At 41.3% G+C, this 20970-nt stretch overlaps 1 protein-coding gene across 1 annotated transcript in view; it reads right to left on the reverse strand.

Moving 5' to 3' along the window:
- The window catches only part of INPPL1 (inositol polyphosphate phosphatase like 1), a gene marked incomplete in the record, with an annotated part of 449643 nt that overhangs the window by 60071 nt on the left and 368602 nt on the right, over nucleotides 1-20970 (reverse strand). Inside the window, 4 exon segments of the mRNA XM_053708786.1 lie at nucleotides 2468-3233; nucleotides 3837-3986; nucleotides 6465-6549; nucleotides 17897-18052. Of these exon segments, the coding sequence (XP_053564761.1) occupies nucleotides 2468-3233; nucleotides 3837-3986; nucleotides 6465-6549; nucleotides 17897-18052 (1157 nt within the window).

Raw genomic sequence — 20970 nt, forward strand, 5'->3', positions numbered from 1 at the left:
GGAATAAGAAGGGATCTCTAAGTATTTGTCCATCTTACTCAACTTCTCTGGTGGGACCACAATAGAGTCACAGTCGTCCAGAATCACCAAGACCTCTCGCAGCAAGAGACGGAGGTGTTCAAGCTTAAATCTGAAGGACATGACGTCCGAATCTGTCGGGGGCAATGCACTTCCTGAGTCAGACAGTTCCCCCTCAGACAGGGCCTCTCTACCCCCCAATTCAGAGCCCTGGGAAGGTACATCGGAGATAGCCATCAAAGCATCAGAAGTCGCAGGGACCACATGGGTCTCTGTCCTACCGTGTTTGCCTTGTAAAACTGGCAACTTAGATAAAACTTCTGTAAGAGTGGATGACATAACTGCAGCCATATCCTGCAGAGTGAATGAAGTGGATGCAGTTGAAGAACACGGCGTCGCCTGAGCGGGCGTTAAAGGTTGTGACGCTTGGGGAGAAAGATGCGGCATACCCTGAGTCTCATCAGGCTGAGAAACATCCTTAGATACACTTGCATTAAAGAAAATTTGTTCTTTAAACTGTAAAGCCCTCTCAGTACATGAGGGACAAAAAGTTATAGGGGGTTCCACATTGGCATCTAAACACATAGAACATGTACTTTCCTGAAGGTCAGCCATGATAAACAAACCAGCAATAGCAATATTGGTCGTTTTAATGTGATTAAAGACAAACACTTTTAGAAATTTTGTTGAAAAACTATGTACTGTGCCTTTAAAAAAATAAAGCTGTATAGTTTTTTTACTGCACCGCAATAAACATGTAATAACCAGGAGCACCATAAAACTTTTAGAAAGGTGTCCGGTATTCTGTACAGTCAAATTATGTATAATTAAATCTAGCCTACCTGCCCCCACGAGTCCTGAATAGACCTCCGTGAACGGTGCTCCTAAGACAGCTTGAGAGATCACTAACACAAGCTGTCTTAGGTCACATCGGAGCTCTGAGTCTCAACAGTCAGGGTCTGGATAGCAAGTGCGCGTCTCAGCGCGCAAAACGCTAAGCCCCGCCCATCGTGGGCGGAATTAAGTCCCCGGCCTTGATTAACATAAGAACCGCATGGGAATAAAAATGTCAGAATTACCAATTTGGCCGAAGCCATGCAATAACCAATGTGCCCCCACAAAACACACTCTCTTGTTCCAACCATTAAATCAAAAGTTAATGCAGAACCCTTAGTTGCCACAATCTCCCTGCGTCAAGCCCCTGAACACATCCACCTGTTTAAACCTTTATTAGGTCCTGATAGCATGCTGAACTTCACCTAATAAAGAGGGGATACCCATGCACACACTCTTACCCTGTGCAAATTGATTACCCCTTCCCGGTATAGGGAATAAGTGCCAGTCTGTTCTGAGATACTACAGTCTCCCCAGAAGTAAATGACTGTACATACCTTGATACTGAACGCAGTATGAGGCTGTCCCACACAATGAAGATGTTCTTTTCCTCACCTCCAGCAAATCTGTGTGGGCAAACAGGGTCTTAGATAATATCTGCTAAGACCATCAGCAGGGCAGCAAACAAAATGGGAGTCGCTTGAATTAGAATGAAAATCTCCCCAGTCCATTGCTTAAATCCAGCCCTGAGAAAAATAGTACACACTGGTACCATTTAAAAATAATAAACTCTTGATTGAGAATCTAAACTAACACCTCAGTTTACCTCTCCCTATCACTAACACAGGCAAAGAGAATGACTGGGGTGGGAGGGAAGGGAGGAGCTATATATACAGCTCTGCTGTGGTGCTCTTTGCCTCCTCCTGCTGACCAGAAGGCGATATCCCATAAGTAAGGATGAAATCCGTGGACATAGGCGGTATACAAGATAACATTTATAGGGATCAAATGGGTAGAGGGCCCTGCCGAGAGTTGCACTGTTGTAGTCGGCTCTTATGAAGGCGATCTACAAACAGCTGGGCTCATAGGCTTACATTCTAAGGGGTTCAAGGGGAAAGCAATTAAGTTAAGAAAGGTTAGTGTAGGTTGTATGCATCCCTGAATAGTAGAGTCTTTAGGGAGCGCTTGAAGCGAGGCAGGGAGTTCCACAAGAAGGGAGCCAGTCTGGAGAAGTCCTGTAAACGGGAATGTGAGGAAGTAACAAGAGAGGAGGAGAGTAGGAGATAGTGAGCAGAGCAAAGGGGATGGGAGGGAGAGTATCTGGAGATAAGGTCTGAAATGTAGGGGGAGCAGTGCAGTTGAGGGCTTTGTATGTCAGAGTGAGGATTTTGTGTTTAATCCTGGAGGCAAGAGGAAGCTAGTGAAGGGATTGGCAAAGGGACAAATTGCTCACTGGCTGTTGGGGTCAACTCCTAAAGCTGAATTGATGGACAGTGACATTTTTTTCAGGAGTGGATCCTTATCTTTCCCAAAAAAAACCCCCACAAAAAAACCCTGTAAATTTGTAAAATTCTCTCAGAAAACAAGAAATGACTTATACACAAACAAAACTGACCTCTTCAGCCAGGTCTTCCTGTATGCTCTCACGGATGCAGTGTGGTGGAAAGCCTAGTGCTGAAGAGCGGGTATAATCCATACACCGTGGTGGTAGATCCAGTTTGCCCTTCCCTGATATTAGGTGTGATGCCCGGCTCTGAGATTCCCTCACTAAGAGATCAACCTTGCCACCAGAGTAGTCCACTTCACTGAGAGTCCGTGCCATCTGCAGCACAGAGCAAGAGCGATCATCTTGCTGTGCATGTTGCTGTGAATTTCCATGGGGCTCGGCCATGTATGGATTTTGGGGAGTAGACATTTGGGTCCGTGGCTGGGCTTTGGGGTGGTACTTGGTTTCAGGGGGTTCACTGAAAGTGACACCCACCCTGGTTTTTCCCACTGCTGGCCTCTGATCACTTTCCTCTCCCTGCCGAGAGTGTAGCTCTGATGAGGTCATATAGAAGGGGTTGTCCATCATCTCAAACTCTACAGTTTTAGGGAGAGGTGGTGGTGGGAAGTCAGGAGGTGGCAGGTTCAAGGTGCCCCCATCCTCATCAGAAGAAGCCTCTTCTCCTCGGTTAAGATGCAGCTGAGGGCGCCGCTTGTCTCCATAGACAGAGGGCACAGTGATCTGCACCTTGTTCTTGGCAGTTCCAGGAGTAACCGGTTGCCCATCAGGTGTCAGAAGCTGGTGTGGTACCCCCTCTAAGACATAGTATGCCGGGTTGTTAAAGCTGGTCTTTATTCCCAAACCTTCACTCTCCACCTGCGCCTCAGTCTTACATCTGCAAGGTAAATAATCAGAAGAGAACATGTATTTTCATCTAATAACACAACTCAAAATAATTAAAAGTTGGATAAGTTGAGATATTCGCTATTTTACTCTTATATAAAGGGCATCAATATGTTGCTATAGCAACAAACCTAAAGTTATAAATACATCATAAACTTTTGTGTTGCAAAACTCTCTACTCAGACAAAATGATCATCCAGCACTGTGAGATCCCTAGGGAAATTTTCAAAAGGTAGATTTTGCTTTACTTCTCCAAGGGGCGTTCCCTGCATTTCTGTATCTAAATCTATAATGTAAATGTATTGAAATATAAAATAGAAAGTGCAAAGCTTAAATATAATAACACTGAAAGGAAAGTGTAAAGTAATATAAAATACAATGCACAAAACTCTTAATATCATGCCGTGCTATATTGCAATGGGCTTGTCTCTTCTTCACATACAGAAATGCAGGGAACACCCCTTAGACAAGTGTAGCAACATTTTCCTGTCTAGAATTTCCCTCCAAGCTGGAGAACCATTTATTATCAAGCCCATAGTGGCATTAGAACATTTAAATTAGATCCCACTTCACCATTTAGATCATGAAAACCCACCGTGCCAGGGTTGGGTCCTCTTTAATAATCCCCGGTAGCGCAGCAGGAGGACGGCAGCTGGTGTTGGGCTGAGTTTTCTCTGGATCTTCAAATAATTTTCCAAGAGTGGGTCCAGTATTATCTGCTGGGAGATGTTTCCGACTTGCAGATCTAACACACAAAGAAAGGGTCTTATTCAGGACACGGTACAAATGAAATGTAAGTTAATACTCAAGTGCATGAGCTTTGCTTCAGGCTAAATAACTGCTGTTAGTATTGTTTGTTTACAGTCAGGAATGTGAGTACAGACATCCCTTACAACAATAATACAAAGTGCACTACATTCTTAGTTAAAGGGACATTGCACAGTAAATGTTTTTTTATGTTCTTAATGAGCCATTTTACCTGCTGGGTTGTATTAAATTGTCTGCAAACAGATCCTTTACATTTATTTGTCATTTGAAATAAATGATTTTACCTGTTGAAACCGCCACCTATACTGAAAATTTCAGTACTGCTGTAATGGCTACATACAAGCTATGTAAACAAGAGTCGGAAGGGGTGGAAGAGATAGAAAAAGCACGTTTAGCTAGCAATTAAAAATTTCAGTACCTAAGTATTGACCTTTGTGTATATAGATAAGATAAGAAGTTTTTCTTACAAGTTCAGCCCACTTGAATGGGCATGAGAACAATGGGTTGTAGTTTCAATGCGTGAAACCTATTTCAAATACAAAAATAAACATAAAGGAGTAATTTTCTGTACATGTAACACTTTACAGCGTATATAAAAAGTCATTACAAAGACTAATGGGGAACTTATTTTTACGGCACACTTTCTCTTTATTTTATTTTTTTTTAAATGCCATTTCATGGTCTTGAAAGAACTGATAAATAAGGTAAATACTTGTAACGTTACCTCTCTATAATGGACCTTTAAGAATTTGCATTTAATGAATTAATTCATTGTTGCACATCACCATTGCTGTATCTGTGCAAACAAACAGCTGCCAGCAGGGCATTCATTGGCTGAGGAAGTATTTAAAAGTAGAATATTTGATTTGCGGCTAGAACACAAAACGTCCCTAACATATGCAAGGGTTTTAGAGTTTATGTTCACTGATTGTTGTTCCTTATAATCTAGTTTTATAGATGTTCCTTATAATCTAGTTTTATAGATGTTCCTTATAATCTAGTTTTATAGATGTTCCTTATAATCTAGTCTTATAGATGTTCCTTATAATCTAGTTTTATAGATGTTCCTTATAATATAGTTTTATAGATGTTCCTTATAATATAGTTTTATAGATGTTCCTTATAATATAGTCTTATAGATGTTCCTTATAATCTAGTCTTTTAGATGTTCCTTATAATCTAGTCTTTTAGATGTTCCTTATAATCTAGTTTTATAGATGTTCCTTATAATCTAGTTTTATAGATGTTCCTTATAATCTAGTTTTATAGATGTTCCTTATAATCTAGTTTTATAGATGTTCCTTATAATCTAGTCTTATAGATGTTCCTTATAATCTAGTCTTATAGATGTTCCTTATAATCTAGTCTTATAGATGTTCCTTATAATCTAGTTTTATAGATGTTCCTTATAATCTAGTTTTATAGATGTTCCTTATAATCTAGTTTTATAGATGTTCCTTATAATCTAGTCTTATAGATGTTCCTTATAATCTAGTTTTATAGATGTTCCTTATAATCTAGTTTTATAGATGTTCCTTATAATCTAGTCTTATAGATGTTCCTTATAATCTAGTTTTATAGATGTTCCTTATAATCTAGTTTTATAGATGTTCCTTATAATCTAGTTTTATAGATGTTCCTTATAATCTAGTTTTATAGATTTTCCTTATAATCTAGTTTTATAGATGTTCCTTATAATCTAGTCTTATAGATGTTCCTTATAATCTAGTTTTATAGATGTTCCTTATAATCTAGTTTTATAGATGTTCCTTATAATCTAGTTTTATAGATGTTCCTTATAATCTAGTTTTATAGATGTTCCTTATAATCTAGTTTTATAGATGTTCTTTATAATCTAGTTTTATAGATGTTCCTTATAATCTAGTCTTATAGATGTTCCTTATAATCTAGTTTTATAGATGTTCCTTATAATCTAGTTTTATAGATGTTCCTTATAATCTAGTTTTATAGATGTTCCTTATAATCTAGTCTTATAGATTTTCCTTATAATCTAGTTTTATAGATGTTCCTTATAATCTAGTTTTATAGATGTTCCTTATAATCTAGTCTTATAGATGTTCCTTATAATCTAGTTTTATAGGTGTTCCTTATAATCTAGTTTTATAGATGTTCCTTATAATCTAGTCTTATAGGTGTTCCTTATAATCTAGTCTTATAGATGTTCCTTATAATCTAGTTTTATAGGTGTTCCTTATAATCTAGTTTTATAGATGTTCCTTATAATCTAGTTTTATAGATGTTCCTTATAATCTAGTCTTATAGATGTTCCTTATAATCTAGTCTTATAGATGTTCCTTATAATCTAGTCTTTTAGATGTTCCTTATAATCTAGTCTTATAGATGTTCCTTATAATCTAGTTTTATAGATGTTCCTTATAATCTAGTTTTATGTTTTACTTTGTACCCTCATACCCCAGGATCACAGGCATCTTACTTGGTGAATTCGTGGTTAGGTCGTGAGATTGATGGCGGTTTCCCTTTCACAGCTCCAGTTTCATCCTTGTCAATGCTGATCCATTCTGCAGGGAGAGAGATTGTTAACATTTCAGCAACTCTTTGGCACATAACAAAATGTATGCTTACCTGATAAATTCTTTTCTTTCCTGGCAGGAAGAGTCCACAAATTCATTCATTACTGTTGGGAATTCAACACCTGGCCACCAGGAGCAGGCAAAGACACCCCAGCCAAAGCATTAAGTATCCCTCCCACTTCCCATACTCCCCCAGCCATTCAGTTGAGGAGACAGAAAAGTTAGGAGAAACACAAGGGGTACAGAGGTGCCTGAAGATAAGAAAACACAAACAAAACTGCAGTCAAAAGAAAAGAAATAGGGTGGGTTTGTGGACTCTCCCTGCCAGGAAAGAAAATATTTTATCAGGTAAGCATAAATGTTGTTCTCTTTCTTGGGAACCACAAAAAGGTTTGAGTAAAATCCTAGGCCCCGCTATGAGGGGGGGACAAGGACGATCACTCCTAGAGAAGATTGGTCCTTTACACATTTTAGAAAAGCTGCTTTCGTCAAGGGGTTTGAAGAGAGTTTTGACAGAAGGAATTTGCCTCTTGGAGGGCGAGGCATGAACCCTCTTGTACCCCTGGGAAACCACGTCCATGACCCAAGGGTTTGAAAAATCGCAAATCTAAGAGTCTTGAAAGAAAAATTGTCTGTCCCCTACGTGATCTGGTCCCGGATCGGGGGGTGTCCCTTCATGCCGACTTATTGTCAGAGGAGGGCTTCTTGGAATGTTTGTTCTTGTTCCAAGACTGATAAGGTTTCCAGGTAGTCTTGGGCTGGTCCAACTTGGCGGGGGCCGGAGTCCTCTGTACCTTGGATGTACGAAAGGAACAAAATTTGCCAGACTGCCGACCGTTGGATCTAGCCTTCTATCCTGAAGAAGGAAGGCGCCCTTCCCGTCAGTCACCGTGGAAATGATGGAATCTAAACCAGGACCAAATAAGGACTTCCCCTTAAAGGGTAAGGAGAGAAGTCTAGACTAAGATACCATATCCGCTGACCAGGACTTTAACCACAAAGCCCTATGAGAAGCCAGACGACTTAGCACTCAAGCGGAAAAATCTTCTTAAAATTAGAGGACGGAGAGAACGGAATCCCAGGTTTCTCCCACTCCTTAGAGATGATGTCCACCATGCGAGCCGGAACCGGAAAGACCTCCGGAGCTCTGGGTTTAACGTTATAAACCCTGTCCAATTTCTGATTCTTAGGTTCCTCAGATGGCTTTGGATCAGGAACATCCAAAGTAGATAATACCTCTTTGAGTAACAGACAAAGGTGTTGGAGTTTGAATCTCAAGTTTAAATATTCAGGCAGCAGAGTCAGATTTAGAAATCTCACCTTCAGAGGCTACTGAGGTATTCTCAGACTGTTGGGATAGACTGACCAATGCAGACTGAATAGGAGAAGAGATTCCTGTATCAGAGGAAACATGTTAAATGTTTCTGTTTCTCTTACCTGAGACAGGTAAGGTACTCAGCACAGCAAAAACAGCTGATTGAAGCTGTGCCGCAAATTTCCCTGGAAAAAAAAAAATTCCTCCAGAAAGACTCATGTTTTTTGTTTTTTTTAATGAATACCACAAGACTTGGTCCCTCTGGACTTGCACTGTAAGACTGATGTGACACAAAATTGTGCAGGGGGGAAAACCTGGGACTCTTCACAATATAAACATCTTTCAGATAAAGACAATGGAAAATAATTATCCACCAATTCTATGTTGTCCTCCCTAGACAAGCTGATTCTCAACTAGTAATAATATTTAGAAATAAAATAATACCTTATTCAAGGAATCTTACAAGAACACCTCTATAAGTCCCTGCTTTAACCGGAGCACTCACCAACCTCCCGCTCCGTAGAAAAAAAAAAATCAGCTCTGTGCAGAAATCTCTGATCACGATCGGAGCCTAAGGAGGAAGACAACGTGCGGCGACCCACGTGGTGCTGCGCCAGAAGAGCACCAAAGCACTTGAAAAAAGTGTTGTTCGCCGTGATTAATTTAAGCCCCTCTGATGGGCATACAGCGCAATAAAAGAGGATAAGTCCCACAAAATTATATATAACCCCTTTTGAGTCCCAAATATAGGCTAAGAGCCCTTCATGCCCCAGACAAAACAAAGATCAGTTATGTTTAACTGAGTTTTTAGCACAGATAAGCTATAAGTCCCTGCATTGGTCTGCTGCCCAAATTAAAAACTATCATGAGATCAAACTAGATGGGCTGCATTAAAAGCTTACCTGAGGGGACTCTGTATCTCCAAAGTAGCTACTATGCGCCAACACCACGCTGCTCCTTTAGGTAAATTGGTCTGTGACCTGAGATTCACAGAGAGACAAAACAGAGAGAACCCGACTCCACAATGTTCGGATGACATTGCACGCATAAGAAGTCTGATTAAAGAGGCTGAGCTGGAGAAAATTCAAAAGGCTATGGCTACTTTTAAACAGCTTCTATATTACAAGAGTAACAAAGCTGACTCTTTGTTAGCTAGTAAGCTCAAAAATCGGGCGGTGGCAGCTAGAATATCTCACATTGAACATAGAGGAGTTAAGGCCTACGCACCTGAGGAAATTGGAAACGCATTCGCAGCATACTATGACAGCTTATACAATATAAATGAAAGTGAACGCCTGATTGCAGCTACGGTAACAGAGATATCTCAGTTCCTCCACTCGCTTCATCTGCCCAGCCTCTCCGAAGAGGAAAGTAATTCTTTGCTAGAGCCATTCCAAGTCAAAGAGGTTATTCAAGCAGTTAGGAATACCAAAAACAACAAGGCCCCGGGACCGGATGGTTTTCCTGGGGTGTTTTACAAGAAATTTTTACTCTTGCTAGCGCCAGACCTACACTCTGTTTTTAATGAAATTAAATCTGAAGGGAGGATGTTAAGAGAAAACCTTGAAGCGTCAATTACCATCCTTAAGCCAGCTAAAGATCCGGCCTTATGCACCAGCTACCGCCCAATTTCTTTAATCAATCTCGACACGAAACTCTATTCCAAACTCTTAGCAGACAGACTGGTTAATCTACTCCCGTCCCTTATCCAGGTTGATCAAGTAGGTTTCACTAAAGGGCGTCAAGGACCGGATAACACTAGGAGGTTATCGGTCTTCTCGGATGTGACCAGATTGGGGACCCCGCTAGTGGCCCTGTCAGATGCCGAGAAGGCATTCGACGGGGTCCGGTGGGAGTTCATCTGGGAAGTCCTCAAGGTGTTCGGATTTCCCCCTCAAATTGTTTTAGCCATCCAATCCCTTTATACTTCGCTTCATGCGAAGATTAGAGGTCCGGGTTTTTGCTCCCCAGAAATAAATATCAATAATGGTACCAGGCAGGGATGCCCCCTTTCGCCCCTGATCTTTTCCTTGGTGATGGAGCCTCTGGCCCAGGCCATCAGAATTTCAGACCAGATTACTGGTGTCTCGTACCCTCCTCATGAGGAAAAAATTGTACTCTTTGCGGACGACGTCACGTTGCTCCTAACCAACCAAGAGTCCTCAATCCCGGCGGTGTTTAGACTATTAGATTTATTTGGCAGGCTCAGCTACTATAAATCCAACATTTCAAAAACAGAGGCTTATGCCCTCAACTTTGGGGCTGAGCAGTTTCTTGCCCTGAAGCGAAACTTTGATTTTCAGTGGTCTGATAGATGTTTAAAACACTTGGGTGTGTTCCTGAGTGGTGATTTGGACACAGTAGTTCAAATGAACTTCGATACGTTGCTCCATGAACTTAGGTCCCTTACGGGTAAATGGGATTACCAGGAGGTCTCGTGGCTGGGAAGAGTGGCTACGATTAAAATGTCTCTTCTTCCAAAGGCCCTTAATATGTTCTGTTGCTTACCGATCAACCTTCCGTATGGGGTCCTGCGCCAAATCTATGGGATCTTTGTACATTACGTATGGAAAAATAAAATTCCAAGAATCACCTATAAGACTCTTCAAAGACCTTACTCCAAAGGGGGCGCTGTTCCTCCTGGTCTGTCTCTTAGAGAGGTCATCTGGGTTCCTAAACATATGAACTTAGACAAACAGATTGACAACCCCGTGGTTGCCCAGGCCATTAAAATATGGCATGAACTTCGACATCATACGGAAATCTCCCCACATTACTCCCCCATCCATGGTTTTACGGGTATGATGTGGAACTCCCCAACGTTACATGCAGGTTTCTGGCATAAAAAGGGATTCTTCAGATGTCTGACTTGTACATTTCGGATACGTTGGCCTCTGCTGCCCAGCTGTTTGGCTCGCAGGGAGAGAACCCATTGTGGTTCAAATTTGAGAGCTTCAGAGTCCTAAGCTTGGCCAGATATGGAGGCTTCCCCAAAACTGGTTTGAGAAACACAACCAAGTGGGAAGAGAGATGGGACCAAGGCAAGGTAGCATATAGACCGCTGTCTTTCCACTACACAGCTTTCTTAAAAGACCATTCAAAGGATCCTCCCTGGCAGTTCAGGGCTTGGGCTAATGAACTTGATACCACAATCCCAGATAGAGAATTCGCTTCTGCAATTTTACTTACGAAAAAAACCCTTCACTGTGTGACTGTTTTAGAAGCATATGTTAAAGTGATCTTGAAATGGCATAGGACCCCAGTGAGATTAACTCAGATCTACAAAACTAATAGTCCAAAATGCTGGAGAGCCTGTGATGAGATGGGATCGGACTTGCATATATGGTGGTCATGTCCGAAGATCTCTGCCCTATGGTTAGAAGTTGAACTGCTTCTTAGGTCTCTAAATATTGACTTAAGCTTGACACCCCAAGTGGCGCTTTTCAACATTTTTCCACACTCCATCCCTATACCCATCAGACGACTCCTCATATACATCTTGTCAGCTACCAAATTATGTATTGCCTGTGCCTGGCGACAGCCGGATCCTCCGACTTTGTCTGCTGTCTGTGATCTGGTGAACCATTTTGCGAAAATGGAAAGATTTGTGGCCGGTGAAACGGATAGGATGGAGACCTATTGTGAAACATGGTCAGATTGGATTAGTTGCCAATAAAGCCCAGATCATATTTGGCCTTCTTGTGATGTAGCCTGACATCCTCAACGGGGAAGTCTTCTCTGGGTCTTTTCCTGATGATATGCTGTGAGAGTGCTTGGAGAGAGGAAAGAGAGAGGAATTTTTATGTTTTTGTTTCTCTCTCCCCCCTATTCCTTTCTCCCTTCCCGCTTCCTCCACCCCTTCCTATGATGGGTCCGTCCCCTTTAATGGACCCGCCATAACCCTAGTTGGTTGTTGTGCGGATTTGGTCTGCTCGTATTGTTTTAATTGATGGAAAGCATACCTATAAATAGGTGGGATCATATCCTTGTTCATGTGCTCTGGACGCTCCTTTTTGGAGCGAGTATAAATTCTATCTATTTTTTTTTTTATTCTTTCATTTCACGCGTCTGTGGACAAGTAGAGAAAAAAAAAAAAGTTTCCTGCCCCCTACCTATTGACATACACTTCGTATGCATAACACTACCAATGCATGATCTATTATAGACATAGGCCTAAGCTCATCTATTTGCATGACAAGCGCTGTACCAGAGGGTAGGTGGGATGCTATGGATACAACAGTTGGACTTATGTCTAGCAATTTGATGTTTTTGTTTATTGATTCTGTACTATGCCCTATAAGATATTGTTTGTTTAATGAATCTCTAAGTCTTTGCACAGACTAATAGAGCTTTGACTGTTACATGTTTTTGTATTCATGCAAATTCAATAAAAATATTTAAAAAAAAACAAAAAAACCTATCATGAGCCTAAGAAAGGATAATGAGTCCCCAGACCCCTTGTAGAGGTTTAAGAAGCCACCTGGCACCTAACATAGTGTCCTCTTACTCCATCTGTCCCCTATAGCCCTTAGGAAAGGAATAAGACACTTACCTCCAGGGTCTCAGACATGGAAGTGCTGTTCATCCAACCTCTGACAGGGACCTGAGGTAGAAAGGAAAGCAGCGTAAACTAACACTGGTTGCCAGGTGGGGTGTTAGCAAAGCTGGAAGGAGGCTAAGGAAGGTTCCTTGCGACATCCAGCAACTTACAGCTATCACAACTCTTACTAAGAGGATTACATGGCCACAGCATAACCCATTAAAGGACTTTTTTCAATATTCTTCAGAGCACCATCTTTGCCAACCTCCAAGTGACAGAGGCAAAGAGTGACTGGGGGAGTACGAGAAGTGGAAGGGATACTTAATGCTTTGGCTAGGGTGTCTTTGCTACCCCCTGGTGGCCAGGTGTTGAATTCCCAACAGTAATTAATGAATTTGTGGACTCTCTATGCCATTGGAAAGAAAACCCCATCTGTGTTCACAGAACAGTCTTAACTGCATGAAAGATCACATAAAGTGAGTCACATTGAAGGGCAGACAATTAAGAAACTCTACGAGCAATAGAGATAGCTAAAACAACTTTCCAAGTTAAAGTTTAATATCAATAGAATGCATAGGCTCAAACGGAACCTGATGAATAACTCTTAAAACAAGATTAAGGCTCCATGAAGGAGCAAAAGGCCAAACAACAGGACTAATTCTAGCAATAGCTTGCACAAACAACTAAACCTCTGGCAAATGAGCCAAGTTTTTATACAAGTTCTAGGCAGTGAATGCAAAAAAACTGACTTATCAGAAAACCTGCAGACAGGCCCTTCTCGAAACCCATCCTGAGGACTGAAGGATCCGTGGATTCTTCACCTTGAGTCAAGAGAATCCACGGTTGTCACACCAAGACAGACAAGCCCTCCACTCTCTGTGAAAAATACGTCTGGTTCAGGCCTTTACCTCTGTACCAAAGTATCAGTCACCTCCTTGGAAATCCTCTGAGACAAAACTAAGCATCTCTCTCTATGCACATAGCCACCGAGAATCTAGGTCTCGATTGAAGAGAAGAACCTAGGCTAGAAGGTCTGGCCTCTGAGGAGGACTCCATAAAGGTGGCCAATTTCTAAGAATATGCAGGATAATAACCGATTACAATCTGTTCAATATTAGACTAAAAGAGATGGGGAACATATTTCTGGATCGGGGCTACCCGTTGTCTATCATTAAAAAAGAGATTGACTTTGTTTCATTTATCCCAAAAAACACTTTATTATGGCCTAGAAAGGGAAAGTATCATCTATCCAAAGAGAGACTTTATTATGTCATAGAAAGGGAAAGAATAAGAAAATGATGCACATCAGTTGGTATTTGTTTTCTAATTCAATTCTAAAAGTCATTCTATTCAATGTATAATTAGGAAACATAGGGGGTCTTATCCTGAAGTCCAAGAATTTCAAAATCTACCAAAGCCGGCATATAAGTGTGGATTGAACCTTCAGCAACAACTCATAAGAGCGAATATTGGCTCTAATTAAACAACTTATGCAAGGTTATATTACTTCAAAAAAATGAACGGTGCTTTCCATGTTTAAGTTGCTCATGCTGTAGCAATACGATTAAGGGTTCTGTGTTTTACCACCCAACTACGGAGAAAAAATATTCTTTCAGGGGTAATCATACTTGTCAAACCCAATTCGTCATTTACATGGCTAACTGCCCATGTAGGCAGAGCTATGTGGATCAGATAACAAGAAGTATCTATGAGTACACCTTACTCTCATTACTGTAACCCTCTCTCAGCTACACCTTGCTCTCATTACTGTAACCCTCTCTCAGCTACACCTTACTCACATTACTGTAACCCTCTCTCAGCTACACCTTACTCTCATTACTGTAACCCTCTCTCAGCTACACCTTACTCTCATTACTGTAACCCTCTCTCAGGTACACCTTACTCTCATTACTGTAACCCTCTCTCAGCTACACCTTACTCTCATTACTGTAACCCTCTCTCAGCTACACCTTACTCACATTACTGTAACCCTCTCTCAGTTACACCTTACTCTCATTACTGTAACCCTCTCTCAGCTACACCTTACTCACATTACTGTAACCCTCTCCTAGCTACACCTTACTCTCATTACCGAAACCCTCTCTCAGGTACACCTTACTCTCATTACCGTAACCCTCTATCAGGTACACCTTACTCTCATTACCGTAACCCTCTATCAGGTACACCTTACTCTCATTACTGTAACCCTCTCTCAGGTACACCTTACTCTCATAACTGTAACCCTCACTCAGGTACACCTTACTCTCATTACTGTAACCCTCTCTCAGGTACACCTTACTCACATTACTGTAACCCTCTCTCAGGTACACCTTACTCACATTACTGTAACCCTCTCACAGGTACACCTTACTCTCATTACTGCAACCCTCTCTCAGGTACACCTTACTCTCATTACTGTAACCCTCTCTCAGGTACACCTTACTCACATTACTGTAACCCTCTCTCAGCTACACCTTACTCTCATTACCGTAACCCTCTATCAGGTACACCTTACTGTCATTACTGTAACCCTCTCTCAGCTACACCTTACTCTCATTACTGTAACCCTCTATCAGGTACACCTTACTCTCATTACTGTAACCCTCTCTCAGCTACACCTTACTCTCATTACTGTAACCCTCTCTCAGCTACACCTTACTCTCATTACTGTAACCCTCTCTCAGGTACACCTTACTCTCATTACTGTAACCCTCTATCAGGTACACCTTACTCTCATTACTGTAACCCTCTCTCAGTTACACCTTACTCTCAAAACTGTATCCCTCTCTCAGGTACACCTTACTCACATTACTGTAACCCTCTCTCAGTTACACCATACTCTTATTACCGTAACCCTCTCTCAGCTACACCTTACTCTCATTACTGTAACCCTCTCTCAGGTACACCTTACTCTCATTACTGTAACCCTCTCTCAGGTACACCTTACTCTCATTACTGTAACCCTCTCTCAGCTACACCTTACTCTCATTACTGTAACCCTCTCACAGCTACACCTTACTCTCATTACTGTAACCCTCTCTCAGCTACACCTTACTCTCATTACTGTAACCCTCTCTCAGCTACACCTTACTCTCATTACTGTAACCCTCTCTCAGCTACACCTTACTCTCATTACTGTAACCCTCTCTCAGCTACACCTTACTCTCATTACCGTAACCCTCTATCAGGTACACCTTACTCACATTACTGTAACCCTCTCTTAGCTACACCTTACTCTCATTACTGCAACCCTATCTCAGGTACACCTTACTCACATTACTGTAACCCTCTCTCAGCTACACCTTACTCTCATTACCGTAACCCTCTCTCAGCTACACCTTACTCTCATTACCGTAACCCTCTATCAGGTACACCTTACTCACATTACTGTAACCCTCTCTCAGCTACACCTTACTCTCATTACCGTAACCCTCTCTCAGCTACACCTTACTCTCATTACCGTAACCCTCTCTCAGCTACACCTTACTCTCATTACTGTAACCCTCTCTCAGCTACACCTTACTCTCATTACTGTAACCCTCTCACAGCTACACCTTACTCTCATTACTGTAACCCTCTCTCAGGTACACCTTACATTACTGTAACCCTCTCTCAGGTACACCTTACTCACAATTACTGTAACCCTCTCACAGGTACACCTTACTCTCATTACCGTAACCCTCTATCAGGTACACCTTACTCACATTACTGTAACCCTCTCTCAGGTACACCTTACTCTCATTACTGTAACCCTCTATCAGGTACACCTTACTCTCATTACTGTAACCCTCTCTCAGCTACACCTTACTCTCATTACTGTAACCCTCTCTCAGGTACACCTTACTCTCATTACTGTAACCCTCTCTCAGCTACACCTTACTCTCATTACCGTAACCCTCTCACAGCTACACCTTACTCTCATTACCGTAACCCTCTCACAGCTACACCTTACTCTCATTACCGTAACCCTCTCACAGCTACACCTTACTCTCATTACTGTAACCCTCTCTCAGGTACACCTTACTCTCATTACTGTAACCCTCTCTCAGCTACACCTTACTCTCATTACTGTAACCCTCTCTCAGTTACACCTTACTCTCATTACTGTAACCCTCTCTCAGCTACACCTTACTCTCATTACTGTAACCCTCTCTCAGCTACACCTTACTCTCATTACCGTAACCCTCTCACAGCTACACCTTACTCTCATTACCGTAACCCTCTCTCAGTTACACCTTACTCTCATTCCTGTAACCCTCTCACAGCTACACCTTACTCTCATTACCGTAACCCTCTCACAGCTACACCTTACTCTCATTACCGTAACCCTCTCTCAGTTACACCTTACTCTCATTCCTGTAATCCTCTCTGTTACACCTTACTCTCATTACTGTAACCCTCTCACAGCTACACCTTACTCTCATTACTGTAACCCTCTCTCAGTTACACCTTACTCTCATTACCATAACCCTCTCTCAGCTACACCTTACTCTCATTACTGTAACCCTCTCTCAGTTACACCTTACTCTCATTACCATAACCCTCTCTCAGTTACACCTTACTCTCATTACCATAACCCTCTCTCAGCTACACCTTACTCTCATTACTGTAACCCTCTCTCAGTTACACCTTACTCTCATTACTGTAACCCTCTCTCAGGTACACCTTACATTACTGTAACCCTCTCTCAGGTACACCTTACATTACTGTAACCCTCTCTCAGTTACACCTTACTCTCATTACCGTAACCCTCTCTTAGCTACACCTTACTCTCATTACTGTAACCCTCTCTCAGCTACACCTTACTCTCATTACTGTAACCCTCTCACAGCTACACCTTACTCACATTACTGTAACCCTCTCTCAGCTACACCTTACTCTCATTACTGTAACCCTCTCTCAGCTACACCTTACTCTCATTACTGTAACCCTCTCACAGCTACACCTTACTCACATTACTGTAACCCTCTCACAGCTACACCTTACTCACATTACTGTAACCCTCTCACAGCTACACCTTACTCACATTACTGTAACCCTCTCACAGCTACACCTTACTCTCATTACTGTAACCCTCTCTCAGCTACACCTTACTCTCATTACTGTAACCTTCTCTCAGCTACACCTTACTCACATTACTGTAACCCTCTCACAGCTACACCTTACTCTCATTACCGTAACCCTCTCTCAGTTACACCTTACTCTCATTACCGTAACCCTCTCTCAGGTACACCTTACTCTCATTACTGTAACCCTCTCTCAGTTACACCTTACTCTCATTACTGTAACCCTCTCAGTTACACCTTACTCTCATTACTGTAACCCTCTCTCAGCTACACCTTACTCTCATTACTGTAACCCTCTCTCAGTTACACCTTACTCTCATTACTGTAACCCTCTCTCAGCTACACCTTACTCTCATTACTGTAACCCTCTCTCAGCTACCTCACAATATTCAAAAGTATCCAATAAGATCTTACCATAGAGCCTCTCTCTGGTGCCAATTCGCTCTGCAGGTACACGCACTTTCATGGAGCCACGAATGTTGCCCGTCTCCTCTCCGCGGTGGGAGAGATAAGTTAGGAACTGCTGAGCGGTGCTGCCAATCATCGACTTCAGGGCAATAACACACTCCCCTGCGTAAACAGTGAGGGAAGTATGTCAAGTAGAGAACAGAAATAGAAAACACATATTTCTGTGTATTTATGTACATAAAGTTGTATAAAATAAAGCGTGTAATGCTAAAAAACATAATTTATGTAAGAATTTACCTGATAACTTAATTTCTTTCATATTGGAAAGAGTCCATGAGCTAGTGACGTATGGGATATACAATCCTACCAGGAGGGGCAAAGTTTCCCAAACCTCAAAATGCCTATAAATACACCCCTCACCACACCCAAAATTCAGTTTAATGAATAGCCAAGTAGTGGGGTGATAAAGAAAGGAGTAAAAAGCATCAAAGTAATTTGGAAATATCTGTGCTTTATACAAAAAATCATAGCCACCATAAGAAAAGGGCTCATGGACTCTTGCCAATATGAAAGAAATGAATTTATCAGGTAAATTCTTACATAAATTATCTTTTCTTTCATGTAATTGGCAAGAGTCCATGAGCTAGTGACGTATGGGATATCAATACCCAAGATGTGGAACTCCACTCAAGAGTCATTAGAGAGGGAGGGATAAAATAAAAAACAGCCATTTTCAGCTGAAAAAATAATCCACAACCCAAATTATAAGTTTATTCTTTAATGACAAGAAAAACTTAAAACATCAGCAGAAGAATCAAACTGAAACAGCTGCCTGAAGAACTTTTCTACCAAAAACTGCTTCTGGAGAAGCAAATACATCAAAACGGTAGAATTTAGTAAATGTATGCAAAGAGGACCAAGTTGTCGCTTTGCAAATCTGATCAACTGAAGCTTCAGTCTTAAAAGCCCACGAAGTGGAGACTGATCTAGTAGAATGAGCTGTAACTCTCTGAGGCGGGGTCTGACCCGACTCCAAATAAGCTTGATGAATCAAAAGCTTTAACCAAGAAGCCAAGGAAATAGCAGAAGCCTTCTGACCTTTCCTAGGACCAGAACATATAACAAATAGACCAGAAGTCTTCCTGAAATCTTTAGTAGCTTCAACATAATATTTCAAAGCTCTCACCACATCCAAAGAATGTAAGGATCTTTCCAAAGAATTCTTAGGATTATGACACAAGGAAGGGACAACAATTTCTCTACTAATGTTGTTAGAATTCACAACCTTAGGTAAAAATTTAAATGAAGTCCGCAAAACCGCCTTATCCTGATGAAAAATCAGAAAAGGAGATTAACAAGAAAGAGCAGATAGCTCAGAAACTCTTCTAGCAGAAGAGATAGCCAAAAGGAATAACACTTTCCATGAAAGAAGTTTAATGTCCAAAGAATGCATAGGCTCAAATGGAGGAGCCTGTAACTCCTACAAAACCAAATTAAGACTCCAAGGAGGAGAAATTGATTTAATGACGGGCTTAATACGAACTAAAGCCTGTACAAAACTGTGAATATCAGGAAGTTTAGCAATCTTTCTGTGAAATAAAACAGAAAGAGCAGAGATTTGTCCCTTCAAAGAACTTGCAGACAAACCCTTATCCAAACCATCCTGAAGAAACTGTAAAATTCTAGGAATTCTAAAAGAATGCAAAGAGAATTTATGAGAACACCATGAAATGTAGGTCTTCCAAACTCAATAATAAACCTTTCTAGAGACAGATTTACGAGCTTGTAACATAGTATTAATCACTGAGTCAGAAAAACCTCTATGACTTAGCACTAAGTGTTCAATATCCATACCTTCAAATTTAATGATTTGAGATCCTGATGGAAAAACGGACCTTGAGACAGTAGGTCCGGCCTTAACGGAAGTGGCCAAGGTTGGCAACTGGACATCCGAACAAGATCTGCATACCAAAACCTGTGTGGCCATGCTGGAGCCACCAGCAACACAAATGATTGTTCCATGATGATTTTGGAGATCATTTTTGGAAGAAGAACTAGAGGCGGGAAAATGTAAGCAGGATGATAACACCAAGCAAGTGTCAGCGCATCCACTGCTTCCGCCTGAACATCCCTGGACCTGGAAAGGTATCTGGGAAGTTTCTTGTTTAGAGGAGAACAACACTAGTTGATTTGTGTGAGATTCTGCAGAACGTAAAGACTGAGCTAGTACCAAGATATCGTCCAAAAAAGGAAACACTGCAATACCCTGCTCTCTGATTACAGAGAGTAGGGCACCTAGAACCTTTGAAAAGATTATTGGAGCTGTTGCTAGGCCAAATGGAAGAACAACAAATTGGTAATGCTTGTCTAGAAAAGAGAATCTCAGGAACTGATAATGTTCTGGATGAATCAGAATATGAAGGTATGCATCCTGCAAGTCTATTGTAGACATATAATGTCCTTGCTGAACAAAAGGCAGAATAGTCCTTAAAGTCACCATCTTGAAAGTTGGTACTCTTACATAACTATTCAAAATTTTCAGATCCAGAACTGGTCTGAATGAATTTTCCTTCTTTGGGACAATGAATAGATTTGAATACAACCCCAGACCTTGTTCCTGAAAAGGAACTGGCATGATTACCCCTGAAGACTCCAGGTCTGAAACAGACTTCAGGAAAGCCTGAGCTTTTACTGGATTTGCTGGGATACGTCAGAGAAAAAATCTTCTCACAGGAGGTCTTACTCTGAATCCTATTCAATACCCTTGAGAGACAATGCTCTGAATCCATTGATTTTGGACAGAATTTATCCAAAATATACTTGAAAAACCCTAATCTGCCCCCTACCAGCTGAGCTGTAATGAGGGCCGCACCTTCATGCGGACTTAGGGGCTGACTTTGGTTTTTTAAAAGGCTTGGATTTATTCCAATTTGAGGAAGGCTTCCAATTGGAAACAGATTCCTTGGGGGAAGGATTATATTTTTGTTCCTTATTTTGACGAAAGGAACAAAAACGGTTAGAAGCCTTAGATTTACCCTTAGGTTTTTTTATCCTGAGGCAGAAAAACTCCCTTTCCCCCA

The sequence above is a fragment of the Bombina bombina genome, chromosome 3, assembly GCF_027579735.1.
Source record: "Bombina bombina isolate aBomBom1 chromosome 3, aBomBom1.pri, whole genome shotgun sequence".
Taxonomy (NCBI): Eukaryota; Metazoa; Chordata; class Amphibia; order Anura; family Bombinatoridae; genus Bombina; species Bombina bombina.